The sequence below is a fragment of the Dendrobates tinctorius genome, unplaced genomic scaffold, assembly GCF_039654945.1.
Source record: "Dendrobates tinctorius isolate UK_male_01 unplaced genomic scaffold, ASM3965494v1 ptg000204l, whole genome shotgun sequence".
In the NCBI taxonomy this organism is placed as follows: domain Eukaryota; kingdom Metazoa; phylum Chordata; class Amphibia; order Anura; family Dendrobatidae; genus Dendrobates; species Dendrobates tinctorius.
Genome location: NW_027361871.1, coordinates 1,519,929 through 1,547,320, shown reverse-complemented (window position 1 = coordinate 1,547,320; position 27,392 = coordinate 1,519,929). Strand labels below are relative to the sequence as shown.

The 27,392-nt window shown below is 41.2% G+C and overlaps 1 protein-coding gene across 1 annotated transcript; it reads left to right on the top strand.

The window, feature by feature from the left end:
* The first annotated feature begins 1,694 nt into the window (after window positions 1-1,694).
* On the top strand, window positions 1,695-27,392 carry LOC141057361 (growth/differentiation factor 8-like). The gene is made up of 3 exons (XM_073553944.1): window positions 1,695-2,097; window positions 9,098-9,465; window positions 26,535-27,392. The coding sequence occupies exons 1-3, from the start codon at window positions 1,737-1,739 to the stop codon at window positions 26,913-26,915; spliced, it is 1,110 nt and encodes a 369-aa protein (XP_073410045.1). The 5' UTR covers window positions 1,695-1,736; the 3' UTR covers window positions 26,916-27,392.

Sequence of the window (27,392 nt, the reverse complement as noted above, 5' to 3'; positions counted from 1 at the left end):
TGTCACATAAGGATTCTATTAGGACTTTTGTTTCCCCCTGACCCAGCACCTTTGATGCATAAATAACTTTTTTATCTCGGTTGAAATGTGTGTAAATCGCCGTGGTCCTGTCTGATGGGCGGGGCTTATTCGCCTTCTCCCCCCTCCTCGGCTTGCTGCACGTAGCTTCATCTGTGAATATCACAGATGCCATAGTTTTCCGAGCTTGCGCATTAAAAAAGGCCTCCGGCGCTTGCACAATCTGGCTTCCTCAGCACTGCACGTGGCTTTACTATGCATCCTGTGGCCAGGAAGTGTATCCTACATTTGAAGACTTCCAGGGCATAGACACGCTGAAAAATACCGGCATATGTTCAGTACCGATTATATGCTTTGCCCACAGTTGGGCAAAGCATACTGCGCAAGTGCCGGAGGCATTTTCAATGCGCAAGCACGGAATCACTATGTGAACGGCAGGAAGAAGAAGAAATGCATAGAGCAAGACAGGGAGGGGGGAGAAGGCAAATAAGCCCCACCCATCGGACCAGACCACGGCGGTTTACATACATCTCAACCAAGTTAAAAAAGGTATTTATACTTCAAAGGTGTGGGGTCAGGGAGAATCAAAAATCCTAATAGAATCCTTATGTGACACACTATTGAATGATATCTTTACATGATATCACTAAAAATGGGTGACAGATTCCCTTTAAGCCACTTTTTTTTACTTTGCACTGTACCTTTGGGAGTAGTGTGAATAAAACAATTTTTTCTACTCTGCACCCATGTCTGTGGGAGTTGTGTGCCTTTAAGCCACTTTTTTTTACTTTGCACTGTACCTTTGGGAGTAGTGTGCATAAAACAAAATTTTCTGCTCTGCACCCATGGCTGTGTGAGCAGTGTGCTTTTAAGCAACTCTTACTCTGCAACCATGTATGTGTGAGTACTGTGTGTATAAACACATTTTTCTAATCTGCACCCATGTCTGTGGGACTACTGTGCATAAAAAATTGTTCTATTCTCCACCCGTGTCTGTGGGAGTACTCTGAGTATAAATAAATGGCTTTACTCTGTACCCGCTTCAGTTCGAGTTTGAGTTAAATGCTCATGTCAGGAACAGATCAATTACTTGACAGACACTAGTGGTGCTAAATGGACTTCACTAATAATGGGGTCCATCAGTTTTCATTGATAGTGTCTGTCATCTTACCAGAATAACATTGCAATAGGTTTTAACATTACTTTATTAAATTTTTTGCATGTTAAATCTATTAAACCTTAAATACCAACCCATAATTCAAATCCATTTATTTGTATTAAATGAAAAAATAGTTTTATATTAATGAAGAACAAAAGTATTTCCACGCCAATAATGAAAAAAATCAATGAAACATTCTAAAATGTGAAGAAATAGTGTTGATATAATAGAGAACTTAAAAAGACTTTATTTAAATATGAATTTACATTCATAAAAAAAACTTTCCATTAAAAGCTGAGCAATTTGAAAACCCTTCCTCTAACAGCATGCATATATCTCTTGCCAATAAAATTCATTGTCTGTGCAGCAGCCAATCACTGGTTCCGATGACAAAATCATAGCCCAAGTTGGAGTATAAAAGTACACCTAAGAAGTGCATGATTTAACACTGCAGTTTTTTTATTTTTGCTGAATTCTTATTTTTCTTAAAGCATTTATTTTTTTATAATATTAAAACTAAAAACAAAAAAAAGAAAGATTTGTTTATTTTAGAGAGAACATGTTAAAGGTACGTGTTTGTAGTTGTATTTACTTAGGTGTTCTTGTAGCACTTACTTCAGTGGATCTGAACAGCAGCAATCAAGCAACAGAAGACACTCTTTGCAGTTCTTGTAACTGGAGGCAGAACAGCAAATCGTCAAGGCTAGAAGCCATAAAAATGCAGATACTAAGTAAACTGCGACTGGAACAAGCACCCAACATCAGTAAGGATGCAATAAAGCATCTTTTGCCTAAAGCACCACCATTAGAAGAGCTAATTGATCAATATGATGTCCAAAGTGATGACAGCAGTGAAGGATCTTTGGAGGAAGATGATTATCATGCCACAACTGAAACCATCATCACTATGTCCACAGAGCGTAAGTAAAGGATAACAATAGCTAGCAAGAAAACTTCAAGTTCATTCATTCAAGAATACTAATACTGTGCATTTTCTCGCTACATACATCTAGTCTGCTTTCCTAGCACTGACTGCATCCTTTCACAGTGCTGAGAAAACAATACCTTTTTGTGGATTGTATTACACATGTGGAACTTGTAAGTACCCATGTAAAATCATTGAAATCACATGGGAAAGGTTTAGAAGTAAGGGGATGTGATATATAAGTTACAGATTATTCTCGGTTGAAGCAGCTGGCTAATCTAGAAAAAAAATATAGTGTTCACAAGCATTTCTATTCTTTTTTTGCAAACGGTCATTCTCTTTTGTGCTTAGTCTATAACTTTATTTTAGTTCTATGTAAAAAAAGCGCAGAACTAATCTATTTGTAAAAAACAGTGTGTTTCTATGAATGGATTTTGTGTCGGATGGAAATAGATTAGTTGTGTGATTGAAACTTGTGTAATAACATTTAATTCAGGCAAATGTTTGTGATTTAACACTGCTTTTTACAATACAATATATAGCTTTTACCACTTAATGGACATTTAGACTGTATTTCTGCAATTTCAAGACAGAATAGATCAAAGTTTGTAGTCATTTTTGTAACATAGTGCTCTCAATGGAAGGTTTTTGGCCTATATATAATATATTAAATGAGTTCTGTGGCTGGATCAAAGGTCCACATTATAAACAAACTTGATATATAAGCCTATGTCTTGCCATCAAATATTTGCTATTTAAATAAACATTAATGCACTGACCATTAGGAAAATAAAAGAAACAAAGTTTATCTGAAGGAAAGTAGTCATTGTAAAGTTCAGATAGAGGATCGATAGTAGCTCGGGCATCCTATTCTCATGAAATCAACCCTCTCAAAATGTATTATGTGAAAGAAAAAAAATAGGTGTCCTGGAGAACAGTATTTATATGCTCTCTTTTATAGAGGCAGAAAATAAACTAAAAATGTTTGGAGATTGCTAATCCGCTAACCATCCAGGCACAAGCAGTGAATGCAAATTATTAGATAACAATTTCACAAATCTCCTTTCTTGTGGTCAATCTATAGGCACAATTTCTGTATAATTTATGCTAGTAATATAGAATGTAATATATTAACTATATGTCTATATCTAATGTATATATAAATGATGTAGCAAAATAACTAGTTCTATTGTACAATTGAATGCTGATAACCTTTGCTGTAGTTGTTCATGCTGATGAATTATAGTAGAGACTAATGAAAAGCCGGCGAAGCCAACTGCCTGCTGTTCACAGCTTCGCTCTGGCACATGGATCATGTCCCAGCTGAGCATATTTCTAAGCAGGAAAATAGCAATATACAGCTTTTAGAAGCAACAAAGCTTATTTTTATTGGGACATCATGGGGTCATAAAATCTATTCAACTGTGAGGAACAACACAAACTATGAAGTGTTTCTGATCCACCTTACATCCTTAAACTTGTCACATTGCTATAACTAGGATACATTGTGCATTTAAAATACATTACAGTTGTGTATAATCTTAGTTTGAAAGAATTTTTCACCATTTCATTTATACTTTTATAGAAAAAGGCCATTAAACCATACTGTTCAATACAACTGGATAATGCAAAAAATGTATAAATGCAATAAGATTCATAAGGAGTCATTTACAAATCTGTTAATACTCAGGCTATGTACCCACATATGCAGAAAATTCCAGACTAAAAACTGGACTCTTTCCCAATAAATGCGCTTTTTTTCCGCGTGTTTTTCGTGTGTTTTTTGCGCATCCCCAGTCTCATAGAATATAGTTAGAAATGCGGATTTTTCAGCGAAAATAATGAGCATGCTGCGTTTTTTACCGCGATGCGTTTTTTTGAGCGGAAAAAAACGCATCAATATGCACAAAAAGTGCGGAATTCATTAAAATGAATGGGATGCTTCTTGTAAGTGTTTTTTAAAGTGTTTTTGCTGGTAAAAATGCTTTAAAAATGCGAAAAAAAAATGCTTACATGAGTACACAGTCTTACTGTTAGTCAACTTTACCTTTTTTCATCTTTCTACACTTCTAAATTTATACAGCAGTTGTGTTATGTTTCTAGCTGTAGACTTACCTTACCTTGGTTTACTTTAGGGTTCACCGACATCCTCATCTTTATCATGCATTAATATAATAATCTTATATTTTAGCTATCTTTTAGGAAAACATAACCCTAAGTTTTAGTATTAATAATAAGGACTTTTTATTTATTGAATCTCTAACACAGTCACCCAGTATTTCACTTTTATATGGAACACATCTATTATAAACAGAGCAATACAACTATTTCTTTATTTTCTGTACCTTGCATAGCTTTTGAGTTGTTCCATTTTCTTTGTTCTTTAACTAAAGCCAAAAAAAGTCTTGAATGAAATTATCATGCTGCCTACACATTCAGATAAATGCGATTAAAACTGTTTCCTTACACTTTCAACTTGGATATAACTTTACTTCATTTAGGTAAGGTAAAGAAAAGTGTTCACAATTAGCATCATAATCCTTTTATTCTAGAGGCAAAATCTCACTTTCCAATCTAATTTTGTCCTAAACATCATTTAAAAAACCCTACTTAATTGCCTTACAACAGATGGAAGACAAAATATGATACCTAAAACAATTCATGTTCTCATTCATTTTCAAATTCACATATTTTCTGAGCAAAATGCGAGCTGTAATTCAGTAGCCATATATTTCACTGACAAATTGATTAGAACTATTAGAAAGGGCAGTCTCTTTTCGTGAACAATAAAAAGTGAAATATTTGAATATAAGTGTGAATTTTGCCTTAAAGGAAACTTGTCATGTTATGCATGCAGTTTGATCTGTGGACAGCATGGTATAGAGGAGAAGCTGAGCAGAATGATTTGTAGGCTTGTTGCAAACGATTCAGTAAAACCAGTATGTAATTCTATAAAATCCTTGGTATTTGTGTATTAGTCTACTGGGCGGTCCTGCTGTCAGTTACTGAATAGGACTATCCACTAGACTTATATGCATACAAACACCAAGGATCTCAATATATAAAATGTAAGTTTTACTGAAACTTTTCATTCCAGTCAGCTTCTCTTATTCTATAACATCCAGCAAGCAAATCAGACACATTCTCACAATTAGAGGTTCCATTTAAAGAGCTTATCTCAACATGTCAGAAACACACCTTTTTCCTGCCTGAACACTTCCAGTGCAACAGAGGCACGCCTGCTCTATTGACAGTTCAGTTGCAGCATCATTTGTGCCCATGATCCAACTGTGCATCCTTCAGTGATTCAAGCTTTGCATCTTAAGCATTGGAGGAGTGAAGTGACACTGACACTAGCCTGTTCCAATGATTTAACCTAATTCAGAGCAGCGCTTACAAGCTCTACAGCAGAGAGCTTGCATGTGCTGTGCTCCTTGCCTAGGAGATAGCTACAACTGACAGGCAGCAAGCGATACAAAATGACTTTAAAAATTGCTCTTTTCCTGAGAACAGACATTATTTTTATTAACAAGTCAATTACAAAGTTTTTACAATCACTTTTCACGTTATCCTCCCATGAGAACTTGAAAATAACCATTTACTTGAAAAACTACAATGCACAACAGTGCTACTTAAAAAAAATAATAGTAAAGCCTTGTAGGACTTCATCCAGTCTGTTAAGCTGACATAAAACGAAACTAAGGCTGTACTCTACTTGAAATATTTCTAAATTAATATTTTGTTACACATATAAGGAGGATCTTTACTATTCGTAATACTTATAAATTAAATAGCTAGGAGGAGGAGGTATGGAGCTTCTGGACGTAATCCACTTGCAAACCCTTTTGGGCTGGGTTCAATATCGAACAGGCGAGTGCACGCTTCTGCTGGTGAGAACAGCTGACATCCAAGAAAGGAAAAGAAAAATTCCTGCACTCCAAACCTATATTAAAAAAATACAAAAAGCTTTATTAGGCTTTCAGGCCATATTAAAATGTGAGAGAACCTGATGCTTTTCCTGTGCGCTGAAAGCACCCTTAGTCATAGGTATGTTAAAAACAAAATGCACAGAAGTAATATAACAGATTTCAACCAATCATAAGCTATGAGCAATTAATTAAGAGCAAATAATGGCAGGTGAAACAGAGTAACGTCATGAACATTTATACAAAACTATTTTAATGAATATAATAAAGATCACTTCTAGAATTCATGCCTGTGGGAAATTTTGTGTCCAATTTAAGTATCCAGAATGCTTCACATATTGTCAAACATTTATGTTTATTTCCACCTTGGACAGAGGTTTGAATTTTTTTTACACCATAAAAAGAAAAAGATCTGGTATTTGCATGATGTGCGTTTACAAAATGTTTTACCGCTCCAGAATGCGCTGTATTTTTAATTTCAGTATTTTTTAAATGTTCAGCTATTCTTTTCTTAATTTTTCGTATCGTACATCCAATATATTGAATTTGGCAGTTAGTGCAACAAATGCAATAAACTGCATACTGGGTATCACAATTAATAAAAGAAGCGATGTTTTGAAAAAACCACTATATGAAAAAATTGTCTTAGTTCTATCCATTGCAAATGCACACACATTACACCTAGCTCCAGCACATTTAAAGAAGCCAGTAGTGGTCAACCATGATGTTATTCCAGGATTTTGCTTAAAAAGGCTGGGTGATAAATAGTTACCCAAACTTGAACCTCTGCGGGCAACATACGACAGCCGTTCTGATGAATATGCTTACATTTTTCATCTTGGTTTACGATGGGCAAATATTTTTCACATTTTCTCTGATTTTATTAAATTGTGGGTTAAAATGTGTAGAAAAAGTGACACTTGGATTATCAGAAACTATGGGCGCTCCCCCAGAATTCTTGACAGTGGAGTTTGTCCAGATTTTTTAAAAGACTTTTCTTTTTGATAAAGTCATCATCTACTGGATCCATTTAATTAAAGACTAGGGCAAATTTAGCCATTCTGGAGTCAATAGAAGAAGTCATGCTCAAGATAGCTCTGCAAACTGCCACAATAAATTCTGACTCAAAAAGCGATTCGATCCCTTATGGGGAATTTAATAGAGCAAGACGTTTATGTTCAAATGAAAGTTTTTTGTGAAGAGGGAAAAACCATCAGTAAAAGATTACCTGATGGAATATATCATCAACACATGATTAACAAAGCCTTTAACAAAGTTTCCAAAAAACCTAGGTTTTTAAATTCTAGGGGAACGCCCGCAGTTTCTGATAATCCAATTGTCACTTTTTCTACACCTTTTAGCCCACAATTTAATAAAGTCAGAGAAATTGTGAAAAAATATTTGCCCATAGTAAACCAAGATGAAAAATTGAAGCATATCATTCAGAAAGGCTGTCGGTATGTTGCCCGCAGAGGTTCAAGTTTAGGTAACTCTTTATCACCCAGCCTTTTTAAGCAAAATCCTGGAATAACATCATGGTTGACCACTACTGGCTTCTTCAAATGTGCTGGAGCTAGGTGTAATGTATATGCATTTGCAATGGATAGAACTAAGACGATTTTTTCATATAGCGTTTTTTCTCAAAACATCGCTTCTTTTATTAATTGTGATCCCCCAATATGCAGTTTATTGCATTTGTTGCACTGACTGCCAAATTCAATATATTGAATGTATGATATGAAAAATTAAGAAAAGAATAGCTGAACATTTGAAAAATATTGAAATTAAAAATACAGCGCATTCTGGAGCGATGAAACATTTTGTAAATGCACACCATGGAAATACCAGTTCGTTTTCTTTTTATGGTGTAGAAAAAATTAAAACCCCTGTTCGAGTTGGAAATAAATATAAATGTTTGACAATACGTGAAGCATTCTGGATACTTAAATTGGACACAAAATTTCCCAGAGGCATGAATTCTAGAAGTGATCTTTATTATATTTATTAAAATAGTTTTGTATAAATGTTCATGATGTTACTCTGTTTCACCTGCCATTATTTGCTCTTAATTAATTGCTCATAGCTTATGATTGGTTGAAATCTGTTATATTACTTCTGTGCATTTTGTTTTTAACATACCTATGACTAAGGGTGCTTTCAACACACCACAAAAGCATCAGGTTCTCTCACATTTTAATATGGCTTGAAAGCCTAATAAAGCTTTTTGTATTTTTTTTAATATGGTTTGGAGTGCCGGATTTTTCTTTTCCTTTCTTATCGGCAGTTACACTCTGTTGAGTGAAGAGAAAATTACATGCAAAACTGACCCTTTGAGGAACATTGATTTCATACAGTCATAAATTAGCATGGCCTTAAGAGACAAAAACATTTTTTACATTTTTTATGAATAGTCAAAGGCTAGTTTTAATTTTCATCTAGTTAATATATGTTAAAGGAGTATTCTACTACATGGACAACCTCTTCCCAATCACTATATTTCCCCCCATGTAAAATAATGGCAGTTATACTCACCTTCAGTGCTGGTGCCTTTTCAGCTGACAGTGCCTCATTTCCCAGGGCTCTTGTGACAATGATATGTCACATGAGCCTTATGAACAATCATTTGGCGCTTCACTTTCACTTTCACTTCCTACAGACAAACCTTACACGTGGAAAAAGTAAGAGCTGATGCTTTTGGACTTTCTCCTGATGTCAGTTACATTAAAAGGAAGTGAGTGATTAGCTGCATGGCTCATATGGCATTACAATGTCATGTGAGCCCCGGGAGATAATTTAATAGCTGCTATTGTTTTACATAGGGGAAATATATATAGATTGAGAACGGGTTTTCCAAGTAGTGGAAAAACCTTTTCATAAATACTAACTAGATGAAAATTAAAATTGACCCTTCAGCATACATAAAAAAGTAAAAAAAATGTTATAAAATGTATATAAACCTGTAATAAATAGAATGGGAAGTTACTATATGCCTAACAATTACTATATGCCGATATTGTAGGATCAATATACAGTATATTGATAAATATTTGTTCCTCTCTTGTTTTTCAGATGGGTTTTTGACACATGAAAAGCCAAAATGCTGTTATTTCAAGTTCAGCTCTATAATGCAATACAATAAAATTGCAAAGGCTCAACTATGGATATATTTGAAACCTGTTCAAAAACGTACAACAGTTTTCATACAGACATTCAGATTACCAAGATATTTGAATGATAATTTACGGTCTACTGGAATAAGGCCACTTAAGCTTGAAATGAACCCTGGGCCTGGATTTTGGAAAAACATTGATGTGAAAAATGCTCTCCAAAACTGGCTTAAACAACCTGAATCCAATATTGGTATTGAAATTAAAGCTACTGATGAAAACGGAAGAGATATTCCTGTTGGCTATCGTGGTTCAAGTGAAGGTGGTCTGGTAAGTTATAGAAAAAGGAAAATATATGTTACTTATGGTACACAAAACATACCATATTATCATTATATGGGGTATATAAAGAACAAGAAAGCACACCCAATGCATAGGATCTTATGCAGGTGATCTGAATGATAACATAAGTCTAAATCATTGAGTGTATCTGAATGTCAAGCTACCTCAACCTAAAAACAAGAGGTAGAGTCATTTTTCAAGAAATAATGACAGAAACCCTAATCCCTCCTGTGCTGCATTAAACTTCCACACTGCCATGTAAATCAATGCCTTCACTGGAGTCCAGTAAGGACCAAATTAGCTGTTGCTCCGATTCCTAACCCCAAAATGAGACACAGATATCGGAGCATCAAATGTGGAACAGCTTTGGAATGTAAGAACAATGCATAAAGTGCATGGGTTTTCCAATTTTTAATCTCAGCTGGGTCCTATATTTTTACAAAGTGTGTTTTGGTGCCATGATTTTGTAACATTTACTAATGTATTGGTATTGTATTCTTCCTTTGTGCAATTCCATCAGCTTTCCTCATAGACTACACAGTATCACTGTTGTCAAAATGCAAAAGAGAAATTGACAAAGTATCATGAGACCAAACCTGACCATCAGCCTACTCCAATTCAAAAACAGCTTTCAAATATTGAGTGTCTTTCAGATTTAGGAGACCGATTAACATGTCTGGTCAATTTTATATTACAGGAGGATTTATGTAAACTAGAAGCTTGGGCTGATAAATGGAAAATGAGCTTTAATGGGGATAAATGTAACGTCATGCACTTGGGTAGAATGAAAAAGATGTATAATTATGTGCTTAATTGTAAAACACTGGGCAAAACTGTCACTGAAAAAGACCTAGGTGTATGGGTGGATGACAAACTCACATTTAGTGGCCAGTGTCAGGCAGCTGCTGCAAAGGCAAATAAAATAATGGGATGCATTAAAAGAGGCATAGATGCTCATGAGGAGAACACAATTTTACCTCTATATAAGTCACTAGTGCGATCACACTTAGAATACTGTGTACAGTTCTGGTCTCCAGTGTATAAGAAAGACATAGCTGAACTGGAGCGGGTGCAGAGAAGAGCGACCAAGGTTATTAGGGAACTAGGGGGTCTGCAATACCAAGACAGGTTATTACACTTGGGGTTATTTAGCTTGGAGAATCGAAGGCTTAGGGGTGATCTTATTACAATGTATAAATATATGCGGGGACAGTACAAAGACCTTTCTAATGATCTTTTTACTCTTAGATCTGTGACAGGGACAAGGGGGCATCCTCTACGTCTGGAGAAAAGAAGGTTTAAGCATACTCACAGACGCGGATTCTTTACTATGGAACTCTCTGCCATATGATGTTGTAATGAGTAGAGTTGAGCGATACCGTCCGATACTTCAAAGTATCGTATCGGATGGTATCGGCCGATCTTTAAAAAAAGTATCGGTATCGCCGATTCCGATACCGGAAGTCCCATTCAAGTCTATGGGACTTCCGGTATCGGAATAAGAAAAACCCTTTCCTGCCCTTGTACAGCCTCTCTGGGGTCTGTACGGGCCTTTCGGGGGGCTGTGCCGGCCTGCCAGGGGGTCTGTGCAGGCTCCGGTGGTCTGTGCCGGCCTGCCGGGGGTCTGTGCAGGCTCCGGGGGGCTGTGCCGGCCTGCCGGGGGGCTGTGCCGGCCTGCCGGGGGGCTGTGCAGGCTCCGGGGGGCTGTGCCGGCCTGCCGGTGGTCTGTGCAGGCTCCGGGGGTCTGTGCAGGCATCGTCCGATGGGACTACAAGTCCCATCGGGCGATGCCTGCTACCATGACAGTGATTGACACATTAGCCAATGATGGGACAGTAGTAGTCCCATCATCCGGCTAATGTGTTAAATGTAAAAAAAAAAAAAAAAATTACATGCTACATACATACAACATGCATACTACATGCATGCTACATTCATACTACATACTACATACATGCTACATTCATACTACATAAATACTACATGCAACATACATACTACATATATACTACATGCATGCTACATACATACTGCATGCTACATACATACCACATATATACTACATACATACTACATGCATGCTACATGCATGCTACATGCTACATACATAACACATATATACTACATGCATGCTACATACATACTACATGCTACATACTACATGCATGCTACATACATACTACATGCTACATACTACATATATACTACATGCATGCTACATACATACTACATACATACTACATATATACTACATGCATGCTACATGCTACATACTACATGCATGCTACATACATACTACATGCTACATACTACATATATACTACATGCATGCTACATACATACTACATACATACTACATATATACTACATGCATGCTACATGCTACATACTACATGCATGCTACATACATACTACATGCTACATACTACATATATACTACATGCATGCTACATACATACTACATGCATGCTACATGCATGCTACATGCTACATACATAACACATATATACTACATGCATGCTACATACATACTACATGCTACATACTACATGCATGCTACATACATACTACATGCTACATACTACATATATACTACATGCATGCTACATACATACTACATACATACTACATATATACTACATGCATGCTACATGCTACATACTACATGCATGCTACATACATACTACATGCTACATACTACATATATACTACATGCATGCTACATACATACTACATACATACTACATATATACTACATGCATGCTACATGCTACATACTACATGCATGCTACATACATACTACATGCTACATACTACATATATACTACATGCATGCTACATACATACTACATGCTACATACATACTACATATATACTACATACATACTACATATATACTACATACATACTACATACATACTACATACATACTACATGCATGCTACATACATACTACATGCATGCTACATACATACTACATACATACTACATGCATACCACATATATACTACATACATACAATACATTCATACAATACATACATAGACATACAGTACATATAACATAGAGTAACATACTTACCAATACTTGTCACATTGTTCCCCGAAGCCATTGTCTATTCCGGGATAAATATTAACATAACAAACCACAAAAATACTCACCCACGATCCGAAGCAGTCCACGAGTGTGTCCCACGACGATCTTGGGTAGAGAACTGCAGCATCAGATGATGCTGCCGTTCTCTACGGGCTGCAGGAATCCAATGACGGAAGGTAGGTATCCTTCCGCACTGTATTCCTCCGCCACTTAAAAAAAAAAAAAGTCCCTAGTCTCACTTTATGCCATTGCTGTGTGGGAAATTCCCACACAGCAATGGCATAAAGTGAGACTAGGGACTTTTTTTTTTTTTAAGTGGCGGAGGAATACAGTGCGGAAGGATACCTACCTTCCGTCATTGGATTCCTGCAGCCCGTAGAGAACGGCAGCATCATCTGATGCTGCAGATCTCTACCCAAGATCGTCGTGGGACACACTCGTGGACTGCTTCGGATCGTGGGTGAGTATTTTTGTGGTTTGTTATGTTAATATTTATCCCGGAATAGACAATGGCTTCGGGGAACAATGTGACAAGTATTGGTAAGTATGTTACTCTATGTTATATGTACTGTATGTCTATGTATGTATTGTATGAATGTATTGTATGTATGTAGTATATATGTGGTATGTATGTAGCATGTGGTATGTATGTAGCATGCATGTAGTATGTATGTAGCATGCATGTAGTATGTATGTAGCATGCATGTAGTATGTATGTAGCATGCAGTATGTATGTAGCATGTATGTAGTATATATGTAGTATGTATGTAGCATGCATGTAGTATGTATGTAGTATGTATGTAGCATGCAGTATGTATGTAGCATGTATGTAGTATATATGTAGTATGTATGTAGCATGCATGTAGTATGTATGTATCATGCAGTATGTATGTAGTATGTATGTAGTATATATGTAGTATGTATGTAGCATGCATGTAGTATGTATGTAGTATGTATGTAGCATGCAGTATGTATGTAGCATGTATGTAGCATGCATGTAGTATGTATGTAGCATGCATGTAGTATGTATGTAGCATGCATGTAGTATGTATGTAGTATTTTTTTTTTTTTTTTTTTTAACATTTAACACATTAGCCGGATGATGGGACTACTACTGTCCCATCATTGGCTAATGTGTCAATCACTGTCATGGTAGCAGGCATCGCCCGATGGGACTTGTAGTCCCATCGGACGATGCTTGCACAGACCCCCGGACATCAGCACAGCCCCCCGGCAGGCCGGCACAGCCCCCCGGCAGGCCGGTACAGACCCCCACAGGGTGCACAGACCACCGGCAGGCCGGCACAGCCCCCCGGCAGGCCGGTACATACCCCGGGCAGTCCACACAGCCCCCCGGCAGGCCGGCAGAGACCCCCGGAAGGCCCGAAATGACGGCGCATCATGATGCGCACACACCGCGCATCATGATGACGTCAGGCCGTCAATCAACTGAACTTCCGATTCCGATGCCGAATTCCGATATTGAAAAAATATCGGAAGTCGGTATCGGAATTCCGATACAGCAAGTATCGGCCGATACCCGATACTTGCGGTATCGGAATGCTCAACACTAGTAATGAGTGATTCCCTACTAAAATTTAAGAAGGGACTGATGCCTTTCTTGAAAAGTATAATATTACAGGGTATATATACTAGTTTCCTTAATATTGCGTTGATCCAGGGAGCTAGTCTGATTGCCGTATGTGGAGTCGGGAAGGATTTTTTTTTTCCCCAATGTGAATCCTACTGTTTGCCACATGGGTTTTTTTTTTGCCTTCCTCTGGATCAACATGTTAGGGCAGGTTAGGACAGGATATGGGTTGAACTAGATGGACTTAAAGTCTCCCTTCAACCTTAATAACTATGTTACTATGTTACTTGCAACTCCATCAAATGTTGTTTGAGTTCTATGCAGCCTTTGATGAAGGTGGCACTAACAAAGCAGGTTGTGCATCAAAAAGGAAGAGAATGACACTAAGGCCAGGATCACACTTGCAAGAGCAATGTGAGAAATTAGAGGGAGTCTCTCGCCTCAATACCTGGCACTGCCGCCGGTAGTCAGGACCGGAGTGTTCAGCTGTATGTCTTTCTATGCAGCTGAATGCTCTGGTCCGAACCGCAAGCGACAGTGTCAGGTAATGAGGCGAGAGACTCTCGCGAGTTTCTCGAATTGCTCTCGCAATTGTGACTCCGCCCTTAACCTGTACTACTGATATATTAGGAAGCATCAGAAAATTCAGAAAATTTCTTCCTAAACACATTTGTTAAAGTAAAGACAAAGTGGACAACTTGCATGCTCCATTATAGTATAATTTAGACAGGCAATTTAAATAGATGATTGACTTACATGCTTGCACCACATTTATATGTATTTTAGATATGCTTTCTGACATACTCAAAAAAGGTGATCTAAAAATGCTAAAATTGTGCTCCAATTTGGCATAACGTGGTGAACCAAGGTAAAACAACTAACAATTGGTGGACAATCTAAAGATGAGCCAAATTATATTTCAGCAAGAGCTGTTTTGATAAATTTGGTACATTCTAAAACTAGTATCAATTTACATAGTGTAAAATCTAGATCACTTCAGTAAATCACAATAAATTATGTCAGAGAGATATTTCATAATATATCATACACAAATATCTACTTTAAAACAATTTTTTCAGTATATGTGCTTTGTAATGTGTGTACACTACCTTTCAAAAGTTTAGGGTCACTTAGAAATTTCCTTATTTTTGAAAGAAAAGCACAGTTTTTTCCAATGAAGCTAACATTAAATGATCCAGAATTACACTCTATACATTGTTAATGTGGTAAATGACTATTCTAGCTGCAAAAGTCTGGTTTGTAAAGCAATATCTTCATAGGTGTATAGAGGCCCATTTCCATCAACCATCACTCCAATGTTCGTATGGTTCTTTTTTGTCTGCTAACTGTGTAAGAAGGCTAATGGGGGGTTAGAATACCCTTGAAAACCCTTTTGCAAATATGTTAACACAGCTTAAAACAGTTTGGCTGATTAGAGAAGCTATAAACCTGACATTCCTTTGAGCTAGTTGAGAATCTGGAGCATTACATTTGTTGGCTCCATTAAACTCTCAAAATGGCCAGAAAAAAAGAACTTTCATGTGAAACTCGACAGTCTATTCTTGTTCTTAGAAATTAAGGCTATTCCATGTGAGAAATTGCCAAGAAACTGAAGATTTCCCACTATGGTATTTACTACTCCCTTCAGAGGAGAGCACAAACATGCTCTAACCAGGGTAGAAAGAGAAGTGGGAGGCCCCACTGCAAAACTGAGCAACAAGACAAGGACATTAGAGTCTGTAGTTTGAGAAATCGACGCCTCACAGTTCCTCAACTGGAAGCTTCATTAAACAGTACATGCAAAACGCCAGTGTCAACGTCTACAGTGAAGAGGCGACTCTGTTATGCTGGCCTTCAGGGCAGCGTGGCAAAAAAAAGCCATATCTGAGACTGGATAATAAAAGGAAAAGATTAATATGGGCAAAAGAACACAGACATTGGACAGAGGAAGATTGGAAAAAAGTGTTATGGACAGACAAATCCAAGTTTGAGATGTTTGGATCACACAGAAGAACATATGTGAGATGCAGAACAACTGAAAAGATGCTGGAAGAGTGCCTGACACCATCTGTCAAGCATGGTGGAGGTAATGTGATGGTCTGGGGTTGCTTTGGTGCTGGTAAAGTGGGAGATTTGTTCAAGGTAAAGGGATTTTGAATAAGGAAGGCTATCACTCCATTTTGCAACACCATGCCATACCCTGTGGACAGCGCTTGATTGGAGCCAATTTCATCCTACAACAGGACAATGACCCAAAGCACACCTCCAAATTTTGCAATGACTATTTAGGGAAGAAACAGGCAGCTGGTATTCTATCTGTAATGGAGTGGCTAGTGCAGTCACAAGTAGAGTTGAGCGAAACGGGTCGAAAAATTTCAAAAGTCGCCGACTTTTGGCAAAGTCGGGTTTCATGAAACGAAACCCGACCCTAGGATGAGGTCGGCCACGAGGTCGGCGACTTATGCGCCAAAGTCGCGTTTCAAAAGTTTGTTTTGCGCTCTTTTTCAGCCAATCAGGATCCACGGACACTGTGGGCAACGTGATGACATAGGCAGGGGTCACCACCATCTTTCAGAAGGGCATGCAAGTGATTGGCTTGCTTTGGTGGGCGTCACAGGGGGTATAAAAGGGCGTGCACGCCGACTGCCATCTTACTTCTGCCGATCTCAGTATAGGGAGAGGTTGCTGCTGATTCTGTAGGGAGAGCATTAGGCAGGGAAGAAGACAAAAAAACTGCTTCTGCTGCTAGCGATTTGGCCTGCACAACACACCAGTCACTGTGTGTGCAGTGCAAGGGGAGGCTATATAGTGGTGTATCAGTGGTGTTGGTTGTTGGGCTGCCTTCTAAGGCTTCCTGACATTCCTGCATTGCTGTTTACCCACTGCTCCGCAAACTGCTTTTTTAAAAGCAATCCCAATTTTTTTTTTTGTCCTGCTGAGAAGAAAAAAAAACTGCTTCTGCTGCTAGCGATTTGGCCTGCACAACACACCAGTCACTGTGTGTGCAGTGCAAGGGGAGGCTATATTGTGGTGTATCAGTGGTGTTGGTTGTTGGGCTGCCTTTTAAGGCTTCCTGACAGGCTGGCATTGCTGTTTACCCACTGCTCTGCAAACTGCTTTTTTAAAAGCAATCCAATCTCCCTTATCCTCTAGTCACTTTTGTCACAGCTGTGCCATCGAGCCTGTGACATAGCGCTCAGATATAAGTGGGCCTCACACAATCCAAAAGTGTCCAGTGTCCACAAGTGTCTGCAGAAATTCAAAATCTCCCTTATCCTCTCGTCAATTTTGTCACAGCTGTGCCATCGAGCCTGTGACATAGCGCTCAGATATCAGTGGCCCTCACACAATCCAAAAGTGTCCAGTGTCCACAAGTGTCTGCAGAAATTCAAAATCTCCCTTATCCTGTAGTCACTATGGTCACAGCTGTGCCATCGAGCCTGTCACATAGCGCTCAGATATTCATTGGGCCTCACACAATCCAAAAGTGTCCAGTGTCCACAAGTGTGTGCGGAAATTCAAAATCTCCCTTATCCTCTAGTCACTTTGGTCACAGCTGTGCCATCGAGCCTGTCACATAGCGCTCAGATATTCATTGGGCCTCACACAATCCAAAAGTGTCCAGTGTCCACAAGTGTGTGCAGAAATTCAAAATCTCCCTTATCCTCTAGTCACTTTGGTCATAGCTGTGCCATCGAGCCTGTCACATAGCGCTCAGATATTCATTGGGTCTCACACAATCCAAAAGTGTCCAGTGTCCACAAGTGTGTGCAGAAATTCAAAATCTCCCTTATCCTCTCGTCACTTTTGTCACAGCTGTGCCATCGAGCCTGTGACATAGCGCTCAGATATCAGTGGGCCTCACACAATCCAAAAGTGTCCAGTGTCCACAAGTGTCTGCAGAAATTCAAAATCTCCCTTATCCTCTAGTCACTTTGGTCACAGCTGTGCCATCGAGCCTGTCACATAGCGCTCAGATATTCATTGGGCCTCACACAATCCAAAAGTGTCCAGTGTCCACAAGTGTGTGCAGAAATTCAAAATCTCCCTTATCCTCTAGTCACTTTGGTCACAGCTGTGCCATCGAGCCTGTCACATAGCGCTCAGATATACATTGGGCCTCACACAATCCAAAAGTGTCCAGTGTCCACAAGTGTGTGCAGAAATTCAAAATCTCCCTTATCCTCTAGTCACTTTGGTCACAGCTGTGCCATCGAGCTTGTCACATAGCGCTCAGATATTCATTGGGTCTCACACAATCCAAAAGTGTCCAGTGTCCACAAGTGTGTGCAGAAATTCAAAATCTCCCTTATCCTCTCGTCACTTTTGTCACAGCTGTGCCATCGAGCCTGTGACATAGCGCTCAGATATCAGTGGCCCTCACACAATCCAAAAGTGTCCAGTGTCCACAAGTGTCTGCAGAAATTCAAAATCTCCCTTATCCTCTCGTCACTTTTGTCACAGCTGTGCCATCGAGCCTGTGACATAGCGCTCAGATATCAGTGGGCCTCACACAATCCAAAAGTGTCCAGTGTCCACAAGTGTCTGCAGAAATTCAAAATCTCCCCTGTCCTATAGACACCTTGTACCTTGTTTTACATTACTATATAGTTTGTTGGATTTTGTCTACATTTCTACCAAAAATGAGGAAGGCTGGTGGAAGAGGCCGTGAAATTGGGCGGGGGTTGGCAGCTGGTAATGATGGTGTTGGTGGTGGATCTGATGGTAGTGGCAAGAGCAAACTAGGACCGAATGCAGGAGGTGTTGAGCCTGCGTCATCGTCTGGCTACATAAGGCCTCGAACGCTTAGTTTTCTAGGAGTTGGCAAACCGCTTTTAAAGCCAGAGCAACAGGAAAAAGTTTTGTCTTACATTGCTGACTCAGCCTCCAGCTCTATCGCCTCCTCTTCTTCAGTTGTAAAAAGTAAAAGCACTGAGTCGTCATTGGAGGCTCATGTTCATGAACCACACCTTTCCTTGTGTCCTTCACCCCAACCAAGATTGAAGGATGACGCAGGCCATACTACTGATTACTCCATGGAGCTGTTTTCACATACCATGCCTGGATTATCAAGTCAAATGGTGAATTACCCAGGCCAAGATGAATCTGACATGGAGTGCACTGATGCACAGCCGCTGATGGATGATTCTGCTGGTACATTCACTCAGAGCACTACATTGTCCTCGCAGTGTACAGAGCCAGATTCTGACCCTGATGAGACTCAGGTGCCCCTTCCCGCACACTATACCACTATACACGGTGACACAGAGGAAGGTGCACATGACATAGAAGAGGAGGTGATGGATGACCCAGTTGTTGACCCAGATTGGCATCCATTGGGGAAGAGGGTGCTGCTTCCAATAGCCCAGATGAGGAGCATCCACAGCAGACATCGACATCGCAACAGCTGTTATCTGGCAGGCCTGGAGCACTCCAAAGACAGGTTCCAAACATCAAAAGAGTTGCTGGACAGCTTGTCCAGAGGGTCAAAAGATCACAGCGTGCTAGGCCGCAAAATGTCTGCCAAAGTAGGAAGAGTGCAGTGTGGCACTTTTTTGACCAAAATCCTCATGATCAGGCCAAGGTTATCTGTAAGAAGTGCGCAAAGACCTTTAGCCAAGGGAAAAATCTGAAAAATTTGAATACCAGTTGCATGCTTAGACATTTAACCAGCATGCACTTGCAAGCGTGGACACAACACCAAACTTCAAGTGCCACATGTGCAACTGATCACAACGAAGGTAGTCAGCAACGCTACATTGTTTCCCCCACTGTAAGCCCACCGGTTAGCACAGCAGCAAATGTTGAGGTGTCGTTGCAAGGCCACAGCAGTCAGGGAATCCCACTGTTATATCAACGAAAGACTGATTCTAGGCCATCAGAAAGAACACCAACTCCATCACCATCATCAACCCTCTCTCAGTCCACCCTGTCCACCGCTACTTCCACCATATGCAGCTCTCAAGTCCAGCTCACCCTCCCAGACACTATGAGTAGGTCAAGAAAGTACTCAGTCTCTCATCCGCGTACACTGGGTTTGAACGCCCACATTGCCAAACTAATCTCGTTTGAGATGATGCCCTTTTGGTTGGTGGAAAGCACAGCTTTCCGCGAACTCATGGCCTATGCAGTACCACGCTATGACCTACCCAGTCGCCACTTCTTCTCTCGCAAAGCCATCCCAGCCCTCCACCATCATGTGAAAGACCGCATTGTCCATGCACTCAAGCAGTCAGTGAGCGGAAAGGTGCACCTCACAACTGATGCATGGTCCAGTCGGCATGGCCAGGGCCGTTACGTGTCCATCACTGCGCACTGGGTTAATGTGGTGGATGCAGGGTCCACAGGGGACAGCGGTGGTGGGACAGTGCTGCCTAGCCCACGGTATAGGAAACAGTTGGCTGTAGGCGTTCGACCCTCCTCCTCCTCCTCCTCCAGAAGCGAAAGCTCATCCACAGAGCGCAGTCGTACGAGCACTCCATCTGCAGCTGCCACTGTTGCACACGATGTGTCCCCCTATCGAGCAGCTAGTAGAAAGCGTCAGCAGGCTGTGTTGCAGATGATGTGTTTGGGCAACAGACACACCGCCGAGGTGCTGGCCGAGTACTTGAAGCGACAAACTGAGTCATGGCTGGGCAGTGTACATCTTGAGGCAGGCAAGGTAGTTAGTGATAACGGCCGTAATTTTGTGGCAGCCATAGCCCTTTCAAAACTCAGCCATATACCTTGCTTGGCTCACACCTTGAACCTGGTGGTGCAGTGCTTCCTCAAAAATTATCCGGAGTTAACAGCCCTGCTCCAGAAGGTGCGAAGACTGTGCGCGCACATCCGCCGGTCGCCTGTACACTCCGTTCGTATGCAGAAGCTGCAGCGATTGCTCCACCTTCCCAACCACCGCCTCATTATCGACATTGCAACAAGGTGGAACTCCACCCTGCACATGGTGGAGTGGCTGTGCGAGCAGAGGCAGGCCATAATGCATTTGTGGGAGGATACACGGCCAGGCACTTTGAGAGCAGACATGGAGTTGACAGGTGTGCAGTGGTCGAAGCTGAAAGACCTCTGTAAAGTCCTTCAGTGTTTTGAGGAATGCACACGGCTGGTAAGCGCAGACGACGCCATCCTAAGCATGAGCATCCCACTTATGCGTCTGCTCATGCAAACTTTGACGCACCTTAAGGAGCAGGCGTCTGCAGCCAATGTTGGGGAGGAGGGAATCCTTGATGACATTCAGCCATTGTCTGCTCAGGGACCTCTCCTGGACGAGGTGGAGGAAGAAGAGGAGGAGGAGGATGATTACTTAGAGGAGGAGGATGCATCTCGTGGGGCAAGTGAAAATGTTGGCGTGGCAATGTCTGGTACAGGGTTTGTGCGTGACTGGAGGGATGTGGATTTGCCAGAAAGTGCTCCTCCAACCAGCACTCGCAGTGCATCATTGACACCGGGAACATTGGCCCACATGTCAGATTATGCCTTGCAGATCCTAAAAAGGGACCCACGCATTGCCAAAATGATGAACGATGACGACTACTGGTTGGCCAGCATCCTGGATCCACGCTATAAAGGCAAATTACAAAACATCATGCCACAGGAGAACCTTGACCTAATATTGGCTAATAAACAAGCAACTCTGGTAAATCGGTTGCTTGAGGCATTCCCAGCACACAGCAGCGGTGATGGTTCTCACACGAGCCGTACGGGCCGGGGGCAGCTTGGCAGAGGTGTTCGTGGTGCACACAGCAGAAGTGGCGTTGGAGACAGGGGTTTCATGACAATGTTGTGGACTAATTTTTCAAGTACCGCTCACACAACTGGTAATACTGCATCGATGGAAAGTGACAGGAGACAGCAGTTGTCAACTATGGTTACAAACTACTTTTCCTCCCATATCGATGTTCTCCCACACAGGTCATTCCCCTTTGACTAATGGGCCACTAAACTGGACACCTGGTCTGAATTGGCACAATATGCCTTACAGGAGCTCGCTTGCCCAGCTGCAAGTGTGCTATCGGAAAGAGTCTTCAGTGCAGCTGGATCAATCCTGACAGAAAAAAGGACCCGTCTGTCAACCCAAAATGTGGATGATCTAACCTTCATTAAAATGAACCACGCATGGGTTTCCAAGGATTTTGTCCCACCTTCCCCTGATGACACATAGGGTGACAGAAAAATGGCTTGCTTTGGTCCACCTCTTCCTGGGACTTGACCTATTTCACCTTTTGCATCAGCTGAATGTCCAACATCAACATATGCCACTTTCTAAAACTCCCTAACTGTGCTGCCTCCCCCCCCATGGCCGGGGTCACCACCTAGCGCATGACACCGTGCGAGTGCCGTTGCCCTGGACAGGTGGGTAGGCCGACTCTTGGACGCGGGCACTGGCACAGGGTCCTTCATAGTGCAATCAAGTGTCTCTGACGGTGGTGGTGCACACCCGCCGTCAGACACACTGCCGTACTATGAGGGGCCCAGTGCCAGTACCGACGCCCACGAGTGGGCCCCCCTTGCTTGGGCAGGGCCCCAGCATTTGCAATCTTTACCTCTCCCTGCTCCTCCGCTGTGTAGTCTGGGCAGTCAAATCCATACTGTGCCTGACACCGTCTGAGCCTGCCTCATGATGTATAGACATATATTTTGAATGTGTACGCTATCCATACATGTTATCTGGGGATACGGTACCCTTTCTAACCTTTGTGCAATCACGTGCAATCCATACTGGGCCTAACACCGTCTGAACCTGCCTCCTGATGTATAGACATATATTTTGAATGTGTACGCTATCCATACATGTTATCCGGGGAAACGGTACCCTTTCTAACCTTTGTGCAATCACGTGCAATTCATACTGGGCCTAACACCGTCTTCCTGCCTCCTGATGTATAGACATATATTTTGAATGTGTACGCTATCCATACATGTTATCTGGGGATACGGTACCCTTTCTAACCTTTGTGCAATCACGTGCAATCCATACTGGGCCTAACACCGTCTGAGCCTGCCTCCTGATGTATAGACATATATTTTGAATGTGTACGCTATCCATACATGTTATCCGGGGAAACGGTACCCTTTCTAACCTTTGTGCAATCACGTGCAATCCATACTGGGCCTAACACCGTCTGAGCCTGCCTCCTGATGTATAGACATATATTTTGAATGTGTACGCTATCCATACATGTTATCTGGGGATACGGTACCCTTTCTAACCTTTGTGCAATCACTTGCAAGCCATACTGGGCCTTACACCGTCTGAGCCTGCCTCCTGATGTATAGACATATATTTTGAATGTGTACGCTATCCATACATGTTATCTGGGGATACGGTACCCTTTCTAACCTTTGTGCAATCACTTGCAAGCCATACTGGGCCTTACACCGTCTGAGCCTGCCTCCTGATGTATAGACATATATTTTGAATGTGTACGCTATCCATACATGTTATCTGGGGATACGGTACCCTTTCTAACCTTTGTGCAATCACGTGCAATCCATACTGGGCCTTACACCGTCTGAGCCTGCCTCCTGATGTATAGACATATATTTTGAATGTGTACGCTATCCATACATGTTATCTGGGGATACGGTACCCTTTCTCACCTTTGTGCAATCACGTGTAATCCATACTGGGCGTGAGAATGGCTGGCGAGCTGTTAAGCAAGCTACAGCACCTGTGGTTTGCACACGTAAGTTTTTCATTTTTTCAGGAATGACGGTTAGGCCTAATTCCGGAACTGCGGTTGACCTGCACTTACTGGGAAATCATTGTTCGCGGGTAATAATTGTAATCAGTGATCCCCATCACTAACGTTGTTCAGCGGGTTATCTGCACCTGTAAGTGACAAACGCTGGCCTTTTCAGTGTAGCGCACATGCAGCCACGGACATGTAAGGGCATGACACACCAGTTATTGGCCAATCTCATGTGCCAGAGCCTCACGTGTCCCTCTAGTAAGCCGGACTCGGACCGCGGGGCATGACGGAGTCTCGTTCGTTAACGGAATTAAGCTTGCAATGTGTGCATCTGTTCTGTAGCTGGCATGGTTGAGGTTTCCCAGGTGGAGTCGAATTTAACCGTAGGCTCCACTCCTGGTGGTGCCCTTCTGGACATTCCTTTAAGGTTCAGCTTTGCAACCATACTGCCCACGTAAAACAAACACTTTGCCTTCATGAACGCTGTTTGGAGGGTCATGACTCGTGGGAATAACGCCACCCAATCAGTTAACCTGCTAGAGAGATCGTTCGTTGCTCCCAAGCATGACATCACACTCCCTAGGAAGAAGGTAATGCCACTGTGGCGACCGTACTCCTGGGGGCGACACAAGTGCACTGATGCCCAGCCACTGCTCGATGAATCTGCTGGTACATTGACCCAGACCACTACATTCCCCTCGCACGCTACATGACCTGAATCTGACCCTGATGAAACTCAGGTTACCCTTCCCATATACAGTTCCATCTTACACGGTGACAAAGAGGAAGCTGCAGATGAAAGTGCAGGTTCGGCCCACCCGCCATCAGACACACCACCGTACTATCAGGGGCCCTGTGCCAGTGCCATCGCCAATGAGTGGGCCCCCCCTGCTTGCTCAGGATCACAGCACTTGCAAAGTTGAAATACTGTGCAGTGAGATGGAAGATGGGGACGACGAGGAGTCCAGACAAGTACAGGGATTCCCTAGCGAGGAGACTTATTTGATTGTTTTCAATGTTGGGACAGCAATTTTTGGGGAGCGCTATACTCTGGAGAATGATAGATGGGGCCCACCATACACTGGAACATTCCAAAGATGGACATCAGACACTGGAGCAGCATTTACAGGGCCCATTATACACTAGAGCATTAGAAATGGGGCCCATTATGTTTGGAGCATTATTTGGGCCCATAAGACAGTGGAGCTTCATCCATGGGGACCAACATATACTGTAGCATTATGTGAGCTCATCATATACTGTTTCAAACATTATATGGGACCAATGATTTTGTATGGAGAAATAGATGGGCCTCGTCATGAGATGTAAAAAGTGAGGTATTTTTCGTTGTACTATACCGCTATTTCTCTGCCGTATCGGAGCATGATGAGTTGTGGTATGTGTTAAAGGGGCGCTCTTTCGCCCAGGGCACATGAAAACCTGCAGCCAGCCCTCCCCCCCCACAACTTTAGCCAAATAACACCCATTTTTCAGTGCGTAACTTGTATTATGAAGTTAATTAAGGTTGACAAGCTTAAGTAAGAAGAATTGATGCTTTTGGCATTCAAATGGGCACTGTAGGTGTGTTTCCTGTCCTCCTCTCACTGCCGACTTTTATTCCCCGTTGACTTACATTGGGTTTCGTGTTTCGGGACGACCCCGACTTTTCCCTATAATCGGACGATCTTGCTCGACCCGACTTTTGGAAAAGTCGGGTTTCACGAAACGAAACGCGACCCTAAAAAACCAAAAGTCGCTCAACTCTAGTCACAAGATCTCAGCCTCATTGAGCTGTTGTGGGATGGTACGCAAAAAGTGCCCATAAAACCAAACCAACTTGTGGGAAGGGCTACTGGAAGCATGGGGTGAAATTTCTCCAGATTACCTCAGCAAATTAACTGCTAGAATGCCAAAGGCCTGCAATGCTGTAATTGCTGCAAAGGGAGCATTCTTTGACGAAAGCAAAGTTTGAAGGAGAAAATTATTATTTCAAATAAAAATCTTTTTTTCAAACCTTGTCAATGTCTGGACTAGATTTTAAATTCATTTGGCAACTCATTTGATTAATAAAAGTATGAGTTTTCATGGAAAACACAAAATTGTCTGGGTGACCCCAAACTTTTGAATGGTAGTGTATGTACTGTATGACAGACAAAAATTAAAGGAAATTTGTCAGCAGGCTTTTGCAAACTCATTTGACAGCAGCATATTGTAGGCAAAGAGACCCTTTATCCAATGAGATATCCCTTAGTTTACTGGATGCAGCAGTTGTGAAGCAATCAGACTCCTTAGACGTAGAATGTCGCAGAGTTGAGAAAGCTAGCCTTGCCCTCACCATGCTCTGTATGTACATAGCCTATGGGCAGCAAGCTGCTTATCACAGGAGGGGGTGTGGTCTTTCTAGCAACCGTGTGCCATGTAGTCTGGACAATGATAATCACCAAATTATAAAAACATCATAGTAGGTAAGGAACAGAATACAGCCTATTAAGTGACACATGGTTGAATTCTGTGTTTTAACCTATACTTCATGTTGTCCTCAGATTACAAAACAAAAACCTGCTGACATATTCCCTTTAATTATTTTTCAAGTAATAAACAATTATATGTCTACATTATAGACATTTTTGTGTGTACTTTAAATTCTAATTATCATTTTAATCTTTGTTATTCCCTATCAGAATCCATTCATTGAAGTCAAGGTCATGGATACTCCAAAAAGAACTCGCAGAGATTTTGGCCTAGATTGTGATGAGCACTCTACAGAGTCACGATGCTGTCGATATCCACTGACGGTAGATTTTGAAGCCTTCGGATGGGATTGGATTATTGCACCAAAAAGATATAAAGCTAATTACTGCTCTGGGGAATGTGGAGTTGTATTTTTGCAAAAATACCCTCATACACATCTGGTTCAGCAGGTAAACCCTAGGGGATCTGCAGGCCCCTGCTGCACGCCAACAAAAATGTCTCCAATTAACATGTTGTATTTCAATGAAAATGAACAAATTATCTATGGGAAAATCCCTGCAATGGTGGTAGATCGATGTGGTTGTTCATGAGTATTTTATTGAGCCACTAAGCCACTATACCTATTGTTTTGTTTCAAAAGTTGAAAAACTGTGAAAAAATGTATATATTATGTTAGAAACAGTGAAGATGATTTAGAGTTTAATTGGTTATTCCTATCTGAGACATATATGGTATTTCCAGAGGACAGATATGAAACATGGCCACATTGGACCAGCAGCTATAATGATTACAAGACCCCTTACCAATGCCAGGAATTGAAAGGTGGCCATGTATGCACAGTTCTCTTCATTATTTTCTTATGGAAGTGCTAAAAATTGAAAAATCAGAATGGTTTCCAATTTTTGTAACTCCCATAGAAGTTAATGGAGAGACATTCCTAGGTATCCTATAATATCCCAGAGGAGACAACCCCTTTAAATTGAAAGGGGATGGTATTGTAGAAAGTCCATGAGGCACAGTTTTTAGAATCCTGCCAAAATCACCCCTTTTAAAATCAATATATACTG